General features: G+C 37.1%; 2 protein-coding genes across 2 annotated transcripts in view; one reads left to right on the top strand and one right to left on the bottom strand.

The window, feature by feature from the left end:
• Window positions 1–13,365, bottom strand: part of HELQ (helicase, POLQ like) — a 74,355-nt gene extending 60,990 nt beyond the window's left edge. Inside the window, exons 1-3 of the mRNA XM_044680056.1 lie at window positions 13,138–13,365; window positions 5,856–6,558; window positions 1,796–1,974 (exon numbers count right to left, since the gene is read on the bottom strand). Coding sequence (XP_044535991.1) covers window positions 1,796–1,974; window positions 5,856–6,558; window positions 13,138–13,323 — 1,068 coding nt within the window. The 5' untranslated portion in view covers window positions 13,324–13,365. The remainder of the gene's footprint in view (window positions 1–1,795; window positions 1,975–5,855; window positions 6,559–13,137) is intronic.
• A 250-nt stretch (window positions 13,366–13,615) lies between these two features.
• Window positions 13,616–20,102, top strand: MRPS18C (mitochondrial ribosomal protein S18C). The gene is made up of 6 exons (XM_044680877.1): window positions 13,616–13,729; window positions 15,254–15,312; window positions 15,932–16,015; window positions 18,707–18,764; window positions 19,098–19,157; window positions 19,989–20,102. Exons 1-6 carry the CDS (start codon window positions 13,630–13,632, stop codon window positions 20,057–20,059), a joined length of 432 nt encoding a protein of 143 aa, XP_044536812.1. The 5' UTR covers window positions 13,616–13,629; the 3' UTR covers window positions 20,060–20,102.
• The last annotated feature ends 45 nt before the right edge of the window (window positions 20,103–20,147 follow it).

The following is a 20,147-nucleotide window of genomic DNA, read 5'->3' as shown; positions in this document are numbered from 1 at the left end:
AAAAGTCTAACTCAAGTCTGTTCAAGTCTCAATAAACCTCTAGCATGGGAGCCTTTGTAGCAGATCAATCAACATACATTTATTAAGTATCTAGAAGCAAGCACTGTGCTAAGCCAGCGTGCAGGAGAATAGGAAGTAAAGCTGAACCTCTAAAGTTCCTTCCAGCTCTGAAGTTACAAACTCCCAGTAGTAGCTGCCAATTTAACTGGACTCCCTACCCCAACCCTAACCACAAAAGTCAAAGATATCCCTTTTAAGAGCCCAGTGATTCTCATGCCCTTCTGCTGGGCAAACTGTGCTTTTATCTCATCTTTAGACAAGTTACCTGGCATGGAGACTCATAGTATGTAGGATCCACAGTGATCAGCAAAGGATGAAGCAGAACTAAAGCATCCCAACAACCTCTCATAATTCTATCCTTTTCCACTGTGCCCTTTGTAATATTACAGTGGGGAAAAAACCTCTAGATTTAGTCAGAGGACCTGAGTTCAAAACCTGGCTCTACTTCTTATTGCATGTGTGGTCTTGAATAATGTAAGCCATATATGCTAGGGTTATAATTACAATGGTATGAGACGAACTGGCTCAGGAGACTAGGGCAGTCACTGCTGTGGTCAAGAAAAAAAGCTCTTCCTCAGAGTGAACTGTCACCAGCATGGCCAAAAAAGGCAGAGAAGGTATAATGAACTGAATCAGTACTTTATCCATGCTATATAGCTGACTAAACTACTTTTTATTAACTGTTACGACTGTCTATAGCGATTTCATTCTAATTCTGAATCTGAAGCACCAAACCAGCTTGAATTTCTGGGTTGAAATATCCTCATTTGCAAGACAAGAGAATTGGACAAGATGATCTACAAGGTCCCTTTTTGGCACTTCCATGATCCTAAATTAATTTCTCTCAAATTCCTTCCATTTTATGATACTCAATGATATCCCATTTTCCTCTTGAAGTTCCCACATGTTTTAGCACCTTGTTGCCAAGATTTAACTGCTTTTTCTCATATCCTCCCTCCTCAATACAAAGAGCCAAGAAAGACAGGTAGCACCTTCCTTGACACCCATGGTCACCTTGAGAGTCTCCTGCCTCTTTCTTCTACTAGCAATCATCTCTCTTTCCTTAAAATTTACTTCTTTCTCCTCCTGTCTAGATCATTATTGCTGTCATGTTTAGAGGAGCTCTAGGTCACTTATCCTCCTCCCCATTAAATTCAATACCGGGTTCATAGTCTTCTTCACATCAATCCCTTGTCTCTGTAGGATATTCTCCCAGTTCTTCAACTGCCATACCTTTTGTCTCTAATTTACTCCTACTGTGCACCAGAGTAATCATATCTTAGGTTATTTCTAGTTCAGCTGAATTTGCCCCAGGATTCAGACATAGTTCTATTTGTGAATATTGATTTTAAATCTTTGCAATCTAATTTTGGTGGTCCAGGAATAGGTATTCTATTTATAGAATATATATGTTCCTAGGGACCTGCACCTCACACTCAACAGGTTCTATCTAGAGCAATTTTTCCATGGAACCAAAAGCATTGGGCATATCTAAACTACAAAATGTTTCTGGAAACTCCAAGCCTGCTTTCGTACTTTCCAAACCTGATAACCTTAACTATACCTCATCAACACATTTCAAAGTAAGAGGAAAAAAATGAGCTAAAATGCCAATATTTTGTCTTATCAGTCAGTAAAACATTATATATATAATGACATAAGCCTAATTTCTACTATTACCATGAGAATAAATATTAACAAACAATATTTATTAGGAGAAAAAACATTATCCTACCTTTTCTTGGACAATAGCTACATATGGTAGAATCATCAAAACATCCTTCTGCTTACAGAGCAATTCTTGAAGCATTAAAATCTCAGCTACAAGGGTTTTCCCACCACTGGTTGGCAGTGAATATATTAAATTCTTTCTCTGCTGTAGACATGTTAATGTTAAACAAGTATGTTGCCAATCTGTAGAATTACAAATAGTAAGGGAGTTATTTATCTCTTCTATATCTCAGGTGTAATTCAAAGTAGTTTTCTTCTTAAGTGGAGAACAACTAAAATCCAGTATGACAACTTTTCTATTAAGTCAGTAAAAAGAGTATAAATTCTCATCAATATGTTTCAATATAGGACACTATTAAGTCAAATAATTGATTCATAATTTAACCTTAGCCGGGTTGAATTTTATCTCCCTACTCTCCTTTTTATTTGAAGAAACATTTATTAAGCCTACACTATATGAGGCTTACATTAAAGTCTTAATCTGATGGCTTGTCACGTCATACCAGTGAAGTGAAATCAAAACAGGCCTTAAAATGGCAGGTCTTGGAATTTAGGCTGAACTGGGTTTTTTAACTCTTCTCCCTCTATATTCCACTTAATCATCTTATCACAACCCAGGATTCCATCATCACCTCTATGCAGAAGATTCTCTAGTCATACCTAACTTCTCTTCTGACCTACAATTATAATTGCCTAGTAAATAACTCAAACTGGATGTCTCATAGGCATATTACATTCAGTATGTCTAAAACTCAACTTATCTTTCCTGACAAATTCTCCCCTCTTCTTATCTTGCCTATTCCTATGGAAAGCACCACAATTCCCCTAGTTTGTAGCCTAGGTATCATCCTTCACTCCTTATCCCTCACCTCCCTTTTCAGATTCACTCTAGTATAATGGGCACATTTTGCATATGCCCTCTTTTCTCCTCTGACCTCCCTACCACTCTCTTAGAGTCCCTCATCATCTCTAGCCTAGACCAGTGATGGGCAAACATTTTAAAGAGGGGCCAAAGGGAAGGAAATGCTCATCTTTCAGTCTGTTTCTAAGGCAACTCTTTTGAAGTTTCATTGTACTATATCCTACTCATTGTATTCATCAGATTAGGAATAATGCTATGCAGCGGGATAGAACATTTCAGGGCCTCCCCCCCCCCCAATCTGGCCCATGGGCCGTAGTTTGCTCATCACTGGCCTCAACTATTGCCAAAACCTTATAGATGATTTCCCTGACTCAAATCTCTCCCCATTCCAGTCCATCTACCATTCAGGTGGCAAATTGATTCTCCTAAATTGCAGGTTTGACTATGCCAACTAAGTAGTAAAAAAAAGCTCCAGTAGCTCTCATGATCAAATACAAAATCCTCTAGCTTTTAAACACTTCATAGACTAGTCCCTTCCCATTTTCCAGTCTTCATGTACAGATTTCTCCTAAGTCCTTTGCAATTCAGTGACACTGGTTTCTTTGCCGTTTCTCACACAAGCTCTAATCTCTTGATTACATTTTCACTGGCTATCTCCTGTGCCTGGAACTCTGTCCCTCATTTCTGCCTCTTGGGTTCCTTTAGTTCCCAACTAAGACTCCAACTCTGAAAGAAGTCTTTCCTGATTCCTATTAGAGGAAGATTATCTCAACTTATCCTTCCTATATCTTGTTTGTATATAATTGACTAGCATATTTTCTCACTATTTACTAAACAGAGGCTGTTTTTTTGCTTTTCCTTGCATCTCTGGATCTCAGCAGAATGCCTTACACCTAACAGGCATTTTTGACTTGACTTGGTGATAGAGGAATGAATTTTTCAGCCAGAGAAATTCTCAAAGACCATGGACAAAGTTATGGAGTGGTTTCAGATAATAGAGCATGTATAGTGGTAAAAAAATCACAGATGTTTGAAATATTATAGTATATTCAATACATGAGGTTGGGGATATAAAGATAAAAAATGGTAAAGCAAATTAAAGGTCTATGTGAAGATGTACACAAAACAGTTTCAAATTAATTAAGAAAATGAATTGTTTTAGGATTTAGGAAGTTTTTGAAAGGAATTTAATCTATTAGTGACCATTAAAAAATTCTAAATCATTAATAATTGAAGAAATGCAAATCAGAACAAATTTATGGTTCTACCACATATCAATCAAATTGACAAAGATGACAAAAAAGGAAAATGACAAATATTAGCAGGGCTGGGGGAAAGCAAGCATACTAGTGAATTTTCCCTACCATTCTGTAAAGCTATTTGGAACTTTATCCAAAAAATTGCTAAAATGTGCATACCCTGCTACACTGGCTTGCTAAGCCCCTTTCAGGTCTACTTTCCTCCTTTGCCTCCTGCCATCCAGCTCTCAACTGTGGCTCCAAAAAGCTATAGAATTCATAGCAGCCACACCCTGCTTTCAGCAGACAAGCTAAACCAGATTGAGGGGTAAGTGAAAGGCTTCAAATCAGTTGGTGAGTTGGGGAATCTATCTATCTAGGTTCCACCCTGGTGGAAGGGGCAGATGAGAACAATTTGTTCTAATGGCCACACAAGTGACAGCAGTGGGCACTGTGGATAGCTAACAGTTTGGTGATATATCAAAGAAGTCAAGATAATGCACTGTATTCTGGGCTATCACCTGTTGTCTTGACTTTTGTCTTGCCACTGGACTCTGATCACTCAGAAAGAGAGTGAGGTTGATGACTCTGTAATTCTGCCTCACTTAAATCCAATTCATACACAAATCAAAAGACATCACTTGATGCCATTTTGGTTCCCATAGACAACAACCAATGATCCACAAGAGATCAAAGAAGGAGGAAAAAGTGACCCACATGTGTAAAAATGTTGCAAATAGCTCTTTTCATAGCAGCTCAAAATGGGAACTTAGGGGGCTGTACTCTTATTGGGGAAGAGTTAAATTATAGAGTCACAAATGAATTTAATGTAATATTACTGCACCTTGGGAAATGATTGCTAAGACCCTTATGAACTTAGAATGAAGCGAACAACATAGGAGAACAATTTTTACAATAAGAACAACATTATAGAGAAGGGTGATTTTGCAAGATTTTGGACCTCTGATCACTATGGATTCCAAAATAATGAAGATGAAACACTCTACTCACTCTACCCATTACCCTAGAGGTGATGAATATAAAATGTAGGAGAACATTAAATACATTTTGGGGCATGCATGATCAATATGCAAATTAATTTTGGTGGCTTATGTTTATAATAACAATTTTATTCGGGTTTTGCTTTTGTTGCTTATTGGTGGTACAGGGTGGGGATGGGGTTGGTTGGTGGGAGGATATATTATAAGTGAATGTAAAATAGATTTATTTAAAAATGAAATTAAATGTCCCATTCCAGTTTTAAGAAAGCAGTTTCTAGTCTTCCCTTTGCAAAAATTCCAGCACATATTTTCAACAGGGTAGAACATACAAAGAAGTCATATGCTTCTTTATTTATAAGTATAGCTAACCAACACACCTAACATAATTAAAACTGCTATAAGGCAAAGGTAATTGTTAGTAATATATTGTCATACAGGTCACATTCCATTTTATTACTTTAAAAAAGTTTGAGAGATCATATGTATATCATGTACTGCTACCAATGTGCCACATTCTAACATCTATAACTAAAAGGCAGAGGAGCAGGAGATCAAACAAACAGCCAATGAACTCCATCTACTGAAAGAATGATGCCCTCTGCCTGGTCCCAAATGTAAATGACATGGTAACCCCTGACAACTGAGCTGTGGCAACAAGAGGGAGATAACAGTTGGGAAAAGAGTGATTAGACCAGGGATGTCATTGATATGGGAAACTTGATGATGTCTAAGAAACTTCCTCTAGCTATGTCCTTCTTCACTTTATAGTCTTAGAGAGTTGAGGAGACAGGACTCATACAAATTAAATGCTAAGTTATATGTATGTTACCACTTAGGAATGCTGTAATGCCCATGAAGCCAACGATGGATTACGAACATACATTATTTAGGACAAGAAGAGTAAAATGTGATTTAAGAACTATAAAAATTTAATGACCACTCAAGAAGAAAAAATGACCTTACCATATAATTTTTTAATCCCCTTGAATTGCACAAACAAGTCTCTAACTTTGCTAGGTAATGAATAAAAAGGACCTAGGTCATCAGAAGAAGATTCAATTGTTTTTTTAGCAACATTAATCTCTTCAGACAGGATAGCTTCTTTCAATTGATTCCTCTTGGAAAACTTAGGTGTCTGGGCTTTGGCATTTCCTGTCATGGCATTTTTCAAATGATCTTTGAGGCTTCTTCTCCTATTCATATCAGATTCTGTGCTTTTAGGAGATGAATTTTTCTTTTGCTGGGGTTGTTCCATCGGTATATCATTCAAAGTCTGGTCTGAATATAGAGGATAACTTTCTTTAGCAGAATGGCAACTCAAATCACTTGAAGAGTTCTTTGTTTCTTCAAAATATAAAGCCTGTGAGCATGGTACATCATCCAAAAGGTCATCTCCAGGTTTGATGGTCACATTTTCTTGCAAACTCAAAGTCTTTGGAGAATCCAGTGTTTTAACTTCATCCAAGTTACTGTCAGCAGCAATGATATCAAATTCACTGGTCTCTGTACTTCTTGAACAAAGTTTTTCAAAAGCAGGTTGTACGGTAACTATTCCATGCTCAAGAGACTGCATATATTTTTGTTCTAAATCATCTACATGAGTTAAAAAAGAGTTTTCAGTAAAACTGTCATAACCACCAAACATGTCCTCTTCACTGCCATCACACTAGAAAGAAAACAAAGGCATTTATCAATGTTAAAGCAACATTTATGAATAGTATGTTATTAGCCTAAAGAAGTGACAGATATAAAAATGAAATTGTTTTAAATTGTCTGGAAAGACTTTGGGGGGTGGAGCCAAGATAGAGGAGTAACTAGAGAGCAGTGCCATTTCACCATGAAAACCCTCTGACCAAGAGTAAAATATTGCCACAAAACGAATACAGAAGTGAAGGAATCAGAGACAGAGTGAAATAACCCTCAAAAGAGGAGAAACCCAAAAGGTAGGCAGAGACCATGTGAGGAAATAGGTTTAGAGGAGATCGGAGCTAGCAGGAGGCACAGCAACAAGTGAGGGGGAAGCCAAGAGCAAACCACACCTCCACACTCCTTCCACACACCTGCTCTCACAGGTTTCAGGCTTAAGCTGGCAGACCCTGAGATTCTGTGGGGGCAAGTAGTGGTCCAAGTCAACTCACACTCCTTGAAATTTCAAACCTGTGGAGAAGTCTGGAGTCCCAGCCCAGGGCAATCTGGACTGAAGGGGGCTGATCTACATGTGTCCAGAGCAAAGCCAGGAATCCCAGTCTCGGTTTGAGATGAGGATACAGTTCTCTGGGGTAGCCTCACTGGGATCTTTTTGCCCAAAAAAAAAAAAAAAAAGAGCCTAAACCTGGGGCTAGAATTTGATCAGCACCTGACCTAATCAAGTGCAGAGTGAGATCAAAAGCTTATACCTAAGATTGAGGAAAGTCTTTAAGCTAGCAACATCTTAAGGGTCAATTGAATCAGAATAGGGAGGGCAACTATCAGAGCTCTCAGTCCTCAGACGATCTGGTAAACTAGTAACAACCCAGAAAATAAGCTGAAAATAGCTTCAAGGAAGGACTGAAGTTTCCAATTTTCCAGAAAACAGAGGCTACCTATAATTAAATGGGAAAAATGAGCAAACAACCAAAAAAGCACCTAACTCTAAAGACTTATTATGGAGACAAAGAGCAAGGTGCTGGCACAGAATAGGACAGCACAAGCAAAGGAAACACACGTAAAGTCCAAAAGAAAAATATGGAATGGATACAGTCTGGAAGAGCTCAAAAAAAGACTTCAAAAACCAATTAAGTGAAGTAGGGGAAAAATGGGGAAGAGACATGAAAGTGATGCAAGAAGAAAGAAAAGTAATGCAAGAAGAAATGAAAGAGATGCAAAAGGAAAGGAAAGTAACACAAGAAGAAATGGGCCAATTGAAAAAGGAGAATCAAAAACAGAGAGGGAAAAACCAGGCTTAAAAATAAATTGCCTAAACAATTCTATTTCAGCAAAATATAATAATTCTGACCAGAAACATAAGGCCTTCTCTCACAAAAGTTTCAATATATACAGTAAGACTGATTAATTTTGAAAGTTGTGAAATACACTGAAAATTCCCTGAACTCTTCTCACAAAGGTAAAAGTAGTTGATAGACAAATGCCAAAGAGACCCATATAGCTAGATTTTCTGGAGCTGTTTGTTTTTATTTAACCAGATAACATTACACAAATGCAAAAGGAAAAAAAAAATCACATTTAAAAAACTAAACTACTACCATGGAAGTAATGGACAGTAAAGGTTTATTAATTTATATAATAAAAATTAAATTAAAATTTAATTTTAATTAATAAAAAAATACAAATACAAATACAAAAATAAAATGGAAAATTAACAAAATGAGATTTAATTTGGATATAGATCAATAAAATTACTTAGCCAATAGTAGAGAAAGACAAGAAAGTATAAGTGAAAGAACAACACAAATTTGTTAGTTTTAGATGTAAACATTTTAACTTATTTTCTAGCTAGCTAAAGGGAATCCTAACACTTAGATTTAAAAGCACACACTTTCTCAAAATGAGCAATTAACTCTCCTTTAAAAAGTGAAACTTGCATTCAATAGACAAAATCTAAGAAAAATGAAATGTAAAAAAATGACCAGGAGTATAAAAGATGATTTTCAGTGGCCTGTGTACATACCAAACAATGTCATTTCCTTACATTGCACTGTGTATTTTTAAATACAAAAAACAGTCCTGGATATTTATGTTGCTGACACTCAACTTCAGTGCTATTTTCTTGTAGTTACCAAATCCAAGTTGTTTCTATTATGTCTGCAACAAAATTAGCAAAATGGTCAATTATATTCAGAAAATATACTTATTAAGAAACCCAGCAATCCATAAGTAATGTTCTGTTATATCTGAGAAGTTAAAAATAAATGTATGTATACTCTAATCATACACATCAAGGGAGAACAATTGAAGGATTCTTCTATAGCTGAAGATTCATTATACAGTGGCCAATCTAAGAATTATTGATGAGCTAGCTTCCTTCTTTTTTTCTTCTTCTTCTATTTTTTAAATCCTTACTTTCAGTCTTGTATTGGCTCCAAGGCAGAAGAGTAGTATGAGTAGGTGATGGGCGGTCAAGTGACTTGCCCAGGGTCACACAGCTGGGAAGTGTCTGAGGTCATATTTGAACCTAGGACTTCCAGGCTCTAGGCCTGGCTCTCAATCCACTGAGCTACCCAGCTGCCCCAGCTACTAGTCTTCAAAAAGTACACAATCTGCTTGGAAAACAGTTCCAAGGCTTTCCACAGCATCTTTTTAATAAATAAATAGCTGACATTTAACCTATTCATTCAATTTCAAATTCATTCAAATTCAAAACATTCAATTTACCTATTAAAAGGGGCAGCTAGGTGGAACAAAGGATAAAGTGCCAGACCTGGAGTTGGGAGGATCTACACTTTCCAGCTGTTCCTAACCCTAGCCCTTTGGTCTTTTGAGTTGTTATTAACAAGGGTTTGTTATTAATAAGGGTTTAAAAAAGAAAAAGAAAGGGAAAGAGAAAGAAAAAAGAAAAGAGTAGTGGTGTTTGAAACACACAGAAAAGCAATCTGAGGAGGAAACAAATAGTTCTAAGAATTGAAAACAAATAGTTGTAAGCAGCTTCTCAGTTAAAGGCACTGAAAAGACCTTGAGAAAAAAATAGCCTCTTCATGAGACAAAATAGCCCTGAGAAAAAAATTAGGAGAAGCATATAGGAGATAAAACTATTCTAGTTTACTGACATCATGATGGTTTAATTAGGAATTCCCAGGATAAATCAGTTCATAAAATAAACCCACAAAAAAATCAACAGTATATCTACATAATAACAAAAATTCAAGAAGCACACAGAATATCTGTACAGATTATAACACAAAGTGTACCTTAATGAAATAAAGAACAATTTAACTAGCTTCAAAAATAGTTCATGCTCATATCTGGGCTGTCATATATAATAAAATGACAATATTACCAAAGTCTTAATGCTATGCCAATCAAACAAACTATAAAAAACCTTATATAAACTATATATAAAACTTTACAGTACTGTAAATGAATGGCAAAATTCATTTGGAGGAAAAAAAGGGCCAAAATATTAAGGAGGATTAATTCCAGACCTCATACAGCATTATAAAGCAGCAATTATCAAAACCATTTTATATTGGGGTGGGCAAGAGATGGACAAAGCAGAATCAGAAACAATGGAACTCAATAATCAGTAAATTGGAAAACATGAATTAGGAAAGAATTCAGTATTTTATTAAAAATATATACTCTTGGTAAAATGGGCAAATATAGTCTATCATTCTTATGGTACAACAATATTTCATTATATTCAAAATCAGTCTGGCATAGACCAATATCTCATGCTGTATTCCAAAATAAGTTCAAAATAGATACCTTAATATTAAAGATTCTGACATTAAAAAAGTAAAGTCTATCTATTTTTCACTTCATTCAAGAATACTTAGATATATTAATAACCAAAAGATGGAAGCAATTATGAATGATTAAAATAGTTGATTACAAAAACTGAAAATTTTGAACAAAATTAATGCATCTCATATAAACCTTCTATCAGACTCCTCAAATAAGGGCTTGGTATCCAAGATATATAAAAAACAAACAAGTCAAAAACCATTTTCCTATATCTCAATAGATAAACAGTCAAAGGATATGAACAGTTCTCAAAAAAATTGCAAACTACTAACAACCATTTGAAAAAAATGCTGTATATCACTAAATAAGTCATATAAATCAAAACAACCCTGTGGTTTCATTCACCTCACAACCAGAAAAGTGGCAGTGATGACAAAAGATAGGTAAAGTCAACATTGGAGGGGTAGTGGGAAGTATATTATTGAAGTTATGAATAGGTATAGCCATTCTGAAAAGCAATTTGGAATTATGCAAATGAAATTACTAAAATGCCCATACCTTTTAACACAAATTCCACTAGCAGTATATACCATATTCAGCTCATTGGTAAGAACAAAGTCTCCATATACACAAAAATATTTGTAGTAGTACTTTTCAAAGGTCATTGGGATAATGGAACATTTATTGTACTGTAAAAAATGCCACAAATATGAGGAATACAGAGAAGCAAGGAAAAATTTACAGGATCTGATACAGAGTAAGGCAGGCAGAGGCAAAAAAAAATATACACAATAACCATAACAATATAAATGTTAAGAACCACAAAATAATAAAAATGAAATATTGCAAAATGAAAAAGAACAAGCAAGACCCTGAGGAAGAGTGCTTAGAAGACAATCCCATGGCACACTTCTAAAAGGGTGGGAGGTTCACTGGTGTAGTACAGTACATATATTTGCAGACATATTCAATGTATTGTTTTGTTTTGTTGTTATTTTTTCTTTTCTTTGGAAAAGATTGTTTATTTTATGGGATCACTCTCTAGGAGGAGATCCTGGGAGAAATTATGATGTCAAAAACAAAAGATTGATAAAACTTCATTTTAAATGAAAATAAGGGACAGAGCCTGTACTTTTGATTTCATTGGTATGAGAATCCCTAGGAAAAGAAATTACTTTTACCAATGCTGGTAGATACCTTTTCTGCAACTCATAGTCCTAGAAAGCTGCCTAGAACACTAAGAGTTTAAAAGATTTGTCCAGAGGCACAAATATTAAGTGATAGAGACAGAACTTGAACTCATATTTCTGTACCAGCTATGACTATCTGTATTTCTTTCAGTACAACCTGGAGGCTATAAATGCTGAGTTTTGGCCACCCAAATAACACTTGGAGTGAAAGATAGAATAAGAGGTAATTGTGATTAGTGGGAATGAGAAGGTGATGGTCAGTCTTTATCAGTATTCAGACAAAAAAGTGGCAGGGTAATGAAGGCAGTTCTTTGTTAACCTAATTATAATTCCCAACATATCTAAAATACATGAAGTGATAGGGGGCATATCTGTATTCTCACAGACTAAGACAATTCTTGCATGAATATAAATGTGGGACTGGAAGGGTCATTAGAGGAAGATTCTTAACTAGAGGTTCTTGAATTAATAATTTTTTAAAATTCCGGTAATTTTATTTTAATATAACTGGTTTCCTTAGTAATCCTATGTGCTTTATTTTATTCATTAAAAACACTGTTCTGATGCTTCACCAAAATACCAAATAATAGTAATAATAGCAATATTTTCTAGGTGAAGATACTTGAAGGGTTTACCGTTTTCTTCTCCAGCTCATCTTGAAGATGAGGAAACTGAGACAAACAAATTTAAACTCAGGAAGATGTCTTCCAGACTTCTGGCCCAGCAGGGGCCTATCTAGCTACTTCTAATTAATATTTACATATGCATATTCTTATTTTATCCTTACAACCACTCTGGAGGTAGGTGTTAAGTTATTAGTATAATTCTTCGAATTTTATATATGAGGAAAATGAGGTCAATAGAGATTAAGTGTCTGAGACTGGAATTTAACTGAAGTTATTTCTGATTCCAGGTCCAGCACTGTGCCATCTAGGAACCGAAGAAATTCAATACACAAAAATAGCTAAGAACCACTGATTTAGGGGGCAATCTTAAGAGTTACAAGAAAGTCAATAAATATTTGGTAAATACCTCTAAGCGCTGAGACAAGCGAAAGGCAGTTCTTTCCCCTAAGGAGCTCACAATTTAACTAGGGAAAGTCAACATGCAAATAGCTTTTTACAACAAACTATGTACAGAATAAATTAAAAATTAGCAAAAGAGGGAATTAGAATTAAGAAGGGTCAGGAAAGGCTTCCTGTCTATGGTGAGATTTTAGCTGGGAGGAAGGAGGGCCAGGGAGGCTTTGAAAGATGCTAAAGAGCAAAGATGAGGAAGGAAAGCATTCCTAGGAAGAGGAAGAGCCAGAGAAATGCCTGGAGGTGGGAGTTGGATTGTTGTGGTCAGTGTTACTGGACAGAAAAGTGTGGTGGAGAGACTGGAAAAGCAGATTCTGAAGAGCATTTATTTCATGCCTCCTCCCCACCAGGGGTGGACCCAGAAGGCCTGAGGGACTGGAGGTCATAGTGTGTATGAAGAATGGGGTTTGGGGTTTTAAGGCAGAGAGGTGAAATCACAGTAGATTGAGGCAGAGCTCCAGAAGATGGAAGTGAAGCATCTGCGGGTGATCATAGAAAGTGACAAGGCTTGCATCCCGATGACAGACGGCCCCAAAGAGCAGAGGGAAAAGGGGGGAAAGGGGCGGGGCTCCCTACCTCGGGGGGCTCCGGGCTCTTGCTCCGGCGCCTCCTGCCTTCGGTCGCCTCCTCTTCGTCGTCATCGTCCTCCTCCTCCTCCTCGCCCGGTTCCAGCGGACCAGCGGCCGCGGTCTCCCCCAAACTGCGGCGGCGCCTCTTGCGGGTAGATACTCGTCTACGAATGACAGAGCCGGAGCCCTCCATGCCCCGGGCAGAGACCAGAGCTTCCAGAGGAAGCCCAAGGGCAAAAATCTTAACAGCCACTAACCGCCAGTCACTGCCAGAGCCCACGCATGCTCAGAAACCTTTTTGCTTAATTTCTTTCGCCTGGGGCAGGAGACGGAGTGAATTCTGAATTGGTGCAGAATCTTAATTACGTCATCAATTCGCGCCTCGGCCAATCGGCTCAACCCTAGAACGATTATGTCCGGTTTTAGACTGGCAGGAGGAAGTGAACCGGAAGGGATCATTCCAAATTGATGAAGGAAGGAAGAAGTTATTAGGCCAGCTATGGCGCTCCTGGTGGGTTGTTTTACCCTTGCGAGGGAGAAACTAATAATGCATTTGGGAAATGCTTGCATTTGCCGTGCTAGTCGCGGGGTTCAGACTGGTAAGCATCCCTTCCCTCAAGTGCAGGGCAAACGTTGGGGAGCTCGCCCTCCCTTGCCTTTTGATAATCTCTGGCTCTTCCTGAAATGCTGGGACCTACGGGCTCGGGGTGGGAGTGGGGGAAGGAAGGAGTGACCTGGCCTTCAAGTTCCCGTTTGACCTCCACAACTGCGGGCCCTTCCCTTCCTTTCTAATTCATTAGTCAGTCCAACAACTTTAGGCGTCTGCCATGTGCCAGGCGCTATCAAAGCTTCCGAAGGACCAAAGCCGCAGTTCAGCAGCGCAGGTGATGGAGCTCTGGACCTGGAGGCAGGAAGACCCGCGTTCAAATTCGACCTCACATTTTCCTCATTTGCAAAATAGCGATTGTAATAATGGTACTTATCTTCCAGGTAGTTGAGAGAATTAAATGAAAACTTTGTAAAGCCCTTAGCACAGTGCCTGGAACATAATAGGGATTCTGATGCATGCTTGTGCCCTCCCATGACACATTTTGCATTAACTTTTCCGTGACTACCCCTCCCTTCTCCTCCCTCTTTCCACTTTGTTTTTTGTCTTTGTAATTCGAGTCTGTTGAATGAAGAGCCCACTGACCCTTTTTTCTCCCCTGTATAGCATTTAGAACCCTTCAGTTTAGCACAGTACCTGGTACATAATAGGCACTCAGTACATGCTTCCCATCCCTTCTTACAACTCTTTAACCCTCTCTAGTTTCACTAGCCTTCTTGCTATTTAGGGAACCAGATATGACATTTTCCAACTCTGGGCATTTTCCCCAGGTTGCCCCCTCATTCCTGGACTGTTCTCCCTCCTCATTTCAATCTCCTGGTATCCTTCAAGCCCCAGTTAAAATCCTGACATCTACAGAAATGTAGATTCCCTCCATCTTTCCCAATTCCTCTTAATTATAATGCCTTCCTATTTTGATCATTCACCATTTATCCAGTATATAGCTTGTTTGCATATAGTTATTAGCTTGTTGTTTCTTTCATATTACATTAGGAACTACTCCAAAACTGGGACTGCTTCTTACCTTTTCTTGTATTCTCAGTGCTTAGCACAATGCTTGACACATTGTTCAGTAGGCCATTAATAAATATTTATTGACTGAGAGGTTCCCATTGTCCACACCAGAACTATTAGACAGTATAATCAATCTTGGTCTTATATAGCCTCTCCCTTTATTTTTCTCTTCATCTGATGGCCAAGACCCTTCTCTTTCAGAAATTGCACTATAGGTTTAGTTTTCATTATTTGTGCTTTGGTATTCAGCTAACTGGTATGAATTTAATTCAGTGTGGGTTATGGATCCAAGCAGTATCTGCCAGTTTCAGGCAGTGAGCTGATGGGTAATTATTTATGGAATAGGACTTTTTTTGGTTCACCTGAAATAACCTTATTTAGAACCTGGTACAAATCCACTCACATAGTTGTAAAACATTACTTTTCCCCCCTATGACTTTCACTTTTTAAATAAAGTCATTAAATTTATAGTTACCCAAACTTTTTGCTGTTTTTTATTTAGTTACAATACTTCAGAGAAGTTGCTCTCAATTTAAACAGGTGGCCAGTAATGAAGATCTGGTAAGAAAAAATACTGATTTTCAAGTTCCTATAGCTTGAGATTGAACACTTATGCTATTGCTCTTTGAGTGAGGAGTTGTCACATAACAAATTTAAAAAAAAATCCATTGTAACAAGCTCATTTTCAGTACATTGCCTCATTTCTTAAGCTTTTATGGATTAGTATAAATGAGGAATCTGTGAGAAAATGTCAATGTTAATTTTTTTCCTTTAATGATTATATGTAAAGTAATGTATTAAAAGTAGGCTTAACTTTCTTGATTTTATTCCAAAGATTTTCCCCCTCCAATGGTTCCAATACCATATTTACAATTTTCAAGCATCATAATATTGCAATGCAATATGCTAGGTGCATGGATTATGTTATATAGTCATAAGTGTTAGGCAAATGAATTTCAGAAACTTGATTCAGATCCTGCACTTGACACTTTCCAGCTTCATAAATATTTGTTACTTAATCCTATGGATTTCAGTTTTGTTCATTTTAGAATGGGGACAATAATGCCTGTAGTATCTTACTTCATAAAGTTGTTAAGAAATTTAGAAGAGATAATGTAAAGTGCTCAGTGAATTATATTTTGTCAATAGATTCTTTTTTCTCCTTCCTCCTCCAATCTAGCCAGTTCCAATGGAAAATCCCTACAAGGAACCACTTAAAAAATGTATCTTGTGTGGAAAACGTGTAGATTACAAGAATGTACAGGTAAGACTTGAATTTATTGCCTAAGTTACTTGACTGGAATTTTGCTCTCTTGATAGTTGTCAAAGAGAAATTAGTCCTTTTAAAAATGAGAATGTAATCTACCATAGACCTTAGTACATATAAGGTACTTATATATGCAATATAGTAAAGCAAAAAAATGGATCCTCAGTAGATCCTTGTGTTTCATTCATTAGTATTGTGTGCCATAATGAATGTATTTATTTTTAACCAAGTTTATAGCTTAGCACAGTGATGGTGAACCTTTTATTTATTTTTTTAAACCCTTACCTTCCACCTTAGAATCAATATTGTGTATTGGTTCCAAGGCAGAAGAGTAGTAAGGGCTAGGCAATAGAAGTTAAGTGACTTACTTGCTCAGGATCACACAGCTAGGAAGTGTATGAGGCCAGATTTGAACCCAGGATTTCCCTTCTCTAGGCCTGGCTCTCAGTCCACTGAACTACCCAGCTGTCCTCGTTGGTGACTGAGTGCCCAAACTGCAACCTTCATACCACATGTGAGCCCCCTGCTTTACCCCAGACAGAGGCAGGAAACACTCTCATTGGGCTGCTGGGCAGTGAAATAAATGGGTTACTTGTTCTAGATTGATGGTATACTAGGAAAGTAAGATGGTCTGCCTGTGACACGCTGTGGGCCAATCTCGCAGGCCCACCACTTGACTGTCTGGACTGTCTGGTAAAACAATCTGATTGCTACTTGGGTTTATAAAAAGAATACAGGTTTGGGGGCAGCTGGGTAGCTCAGTGGATTGAGAGCCAGGCCTAGAGACAGGAGGTCCTATGTTCAAATCCAGCCTCAGACACTTCCCAGCTGTGTGACCCTGGGCAAGTCACTTGACCCCCATTGCCTAGCCTTACCAATCTTCCACCTATAAGTCAATACACAGAAGTTAAGGGTTTAAAATTAAAAAAAAAAAGAATACAGGTTTATTTCAAAATCCAAAACAGGGAAAGGAAGGAGGGCCAGAGGATTTGCCTAATCTCTAGGTTTCTAACTCCTCCCTCCAACCTATGGGGCGCTCATGAATCCCTCTTGTTTCTTGTTGTTTCTTAATCTATTCTGTCTGTCTTGAACCCCAAAACCCTATCTAGCTGCCCTAGGCCCCCCCCAATATAGTTGGTTGACTTGGGTATAGTTCAGTTGGATAGGTTGGGTAGGGTGAAGGGTTGGCAAAGTCACCCTAATGGGTCCAGCCGAAGGTGGCTAGGCCTCAGTTCAGACAGACAGCTTTCTTGGCTCAGGTTGGCTTCTCAGTAGTAGATGGAAATATATCAGGGCACTGGAACACAGGAATCAGGACAAGGCACAGGAGAAATCTAGATGGATCTGATCTTCCTCGGAGACAGGATGGTTGATAATAGGAATCTCAGGAACAGGGCCAATGGTTTCCAACAGAAAGTCCGTTAGCCCAGGCAGGAAGTGATCCCTCCAAACTCCAGAAGAGACAGGAACACTGCCTCCTTCCAACTCTTGGAGTCTCCTTAAATTCATTGCTTACATTCTTTGGAACCTTTCCTGTACTGTTCCGTGCCTGAGCCAACCCAGCTCTGCAGAGTAACTCACAAACCTCTGCAAAAGCTTTTTCCTTGTATTTTATCTTTTCAGTGCAGGTGGAGTGTCATGTGAGAAATGTCCTCAGACAAGGTAGAGAGGGGAAGGGAGCAGCTCCCTCTGGTACATGTGCCATAGGTTTGCCAAAACAGTTTTTAATCAGCACATAGCTGATTAAAATCAATAAATTATAAAAGATGGGAGAACTGTACTGCTAGCAAGACATAGAAGGTAATGGTGTCACTCTAAAATGTTGATGGGTTTTAATAGGTTTAATGGGTTTTAATCCATCCCCAAAATGTGTGAGGCAGGATTTGAACTCAGGGAAATGGGTTCCTGACTCCAGGCCAGACCCTCTATCTATTGGGCTATCTAGCTACCAACATAGAAAGGTAAATACATTTTTATATGCATTTTGATTCCTTTTGTATTTATACCCTTAAGTATTGTTTCCTTTTTTGTAACAAAACATTTGAGCAAAACCAGTAGTCTGTTAACATATACCATATCACACATCTGTTGTCCCCCATCTATTTGTTTCATCAATGTGTAGAAAGGTAACAATGCAAAAGGAAAACTTTAAAAAAAAAAAACAAACCCTGGTACTTAAAAAGGGGCAACCTCAAGTTATTTCCTTCCCTTACAATATTCAAGAAGATATGTATATATAAGCATATTTTTAATGAAAACTGATAAGAAAAAGCCCCATTAAAAACTTGGGTTCATGCTATTAATAAGTAGGCTCAGTATTTCTTAAAGATATTCATGTCCCCTTCCAAAAACAACAAATAAGCATGTGGTTATGACAAATTTTATAGTTTAGTAGTAGACATTACTACTACTAGTAATTTAGGATTTAGGAATTTATTGGATTTAGGAATCATTAGGCCTTGGGCTGAAATTTCAGCCTGTAACATTTTCTGGTTCTATTTATATGACACTTTGTATGACACTTGCCTTCTTTGGATCTCAGTTTTAAGGCAGCTTTGTTACCATATAAATGTACATTGGTTTTACTGGGGGGAAAAAAGCAAAGTACTGAAAACTTAAAGTACTGAAAAGTTGCTTATCAGTTTCGATTATTATTAATATGGTTTTTGCTTATAAAAATGTCAACAGCTTTTGTCCCAGTTTGTTTCTCCATTCACTGGATGCATTTATGGAAGACACATCACAGGTATTTATATTAAAACACATTTGTGAATATTTTAATGTGTAAATAACTTAAAATTAAGTCTTAGTTTTACCTTTAGGAAAAATAGCCAATTTTCTAACAACAGTTGACTAGGTGAGGCAAAATGGTTTGAGTATTAGGCACTGTAGGTTCCATTAACTATTTTGGTATACCCCTCCAAAAGCATTATATTCAAGGATAGAAACTGATGCAGTATTTTGAGATTAAATTAAGCAAAATTTACTTGTTACTGTACTCCAGTTATTCTAGGAATTTCATATAAACATTAACCTTTTATATATCTGGAGTGAAATTAATAACATTTTTCTTTCGTAGGCTTATGTGGGAAAAAACAGAAAGAGATTACAAAGGCTATTAAGCGAGCTCAGATAATGGGTAAGAGTTATTGAATATGTTAGCCAATTTTTTGCCTATCATATAAATTTAATGTTTTAAAAAATATTTTGCTGTGACATAGAACTTTCCAACCAGTACCCAAATCCCCCATAACTTTTCTCCTGAGAATTAAGCAGAATAGTCCAATTGCAACTAAGTGTGCCATTTTGCCCTTTTATAATTTGCAGTTAACAGGATGTGTGCTTTACCTATGTTGTTACGCTACTTTGGAGGGCTGTTTTTCTTTCCTAGTAGTCATCGTGTGTTCTTGTTTTGCTTTCTTTGCTGACTCACTTTATACAAATCTTGCTGTTTCTCTGTACTCACATTCCGTCCTTCTTATGGTACAATAATATTTATTCATGTCATAGCTTTTTTTTTAGCAATTTCTCAATTATTGGGCACACACTTTTGGTTATTTTTAAAGAATTATGCTATGAATATTTTTCACATAATTTTTTTCTGGCTTTCATTAGATCAAAGGAAGTAAAGAATTAATTAAAATAATTCCAAAAATTCACCAAAACATTTGGATGATTCTAGCAGCAGTGAAATAATGCTAGTCTTTTAACAAGCTCTCCTCCAACACTAAATTTTTTTGCTGGCAATACCTCATTATTTTAGTAATTCTCATTGGTGATTTTGAATCTTTCTTTAGTTTGTATTTTTTCCTTTGCAAATCTCATATCCTTCAACCATGGCTATTAACTAATCTTTTTTGCCTTAGATTTTATGCCAGAAAATAAGCTTAAATGTTTAATCTTTTTCTAATTTTAGCTTTACTTGTACAAATTACAGTAAAAATCTTAAAAATAAATTATCTTTTTATAGGTTTTATGCCAGTTACTTTCAAGGATCCTGCATATCTGAAAGATCCCAAGATTTGTAATATCAAATACTGAGACTAAAGCTATTATCAATAAAACTTTGGATATTTAATATTAACTATGATTGTTTCTTGTAACACTCGACTGCACTTCAGAAGATCTG

Source organism: Gracilinanus agilis, chromosome 6 (assembly GCF_016433145.1).
Source record: "Gracilinanus agilis isolate LMUSP501 chromosome 6, AgileGrace, whole genome shotgun sequence".
Lineage (NCBI taxonomy): Eukaryota > Metazoa > Chordata > Mammalia > Didelphimorphia > Didelphidae > Gracilinanus > Gracilinanus agilis.
The sequence above is the reverse complement of the archived record's forward strand: the minus strand, read 5'-3'. Positions and strand labels throughout refer to the sequence as shown.

Bases quoted from the DNA above. Each gene is read 5' to 3' on its own strand.
- MRPS18C (XM_044680877.1), top strand. From the start codon at position 13,630: ATGGCGCTCCTGGTGGGTTGTTTTACCCTTGCGAGGGAGAAACTAATA. The intron at 18,765-19,097 runs GTATTTATATTA...TTTCTTTCGTAG, and splicing joins TTATGGAAGACACATCACAG to GCTTATGTGGGAAAAAACAG. The intron at 19,158-19,988 runs GTAAGAGTTATT...ATCTTTTTATAG, and splicing joins TAAGCGAGCTCAGATAATGG to GTTTTATGCCAGTTACTTTC.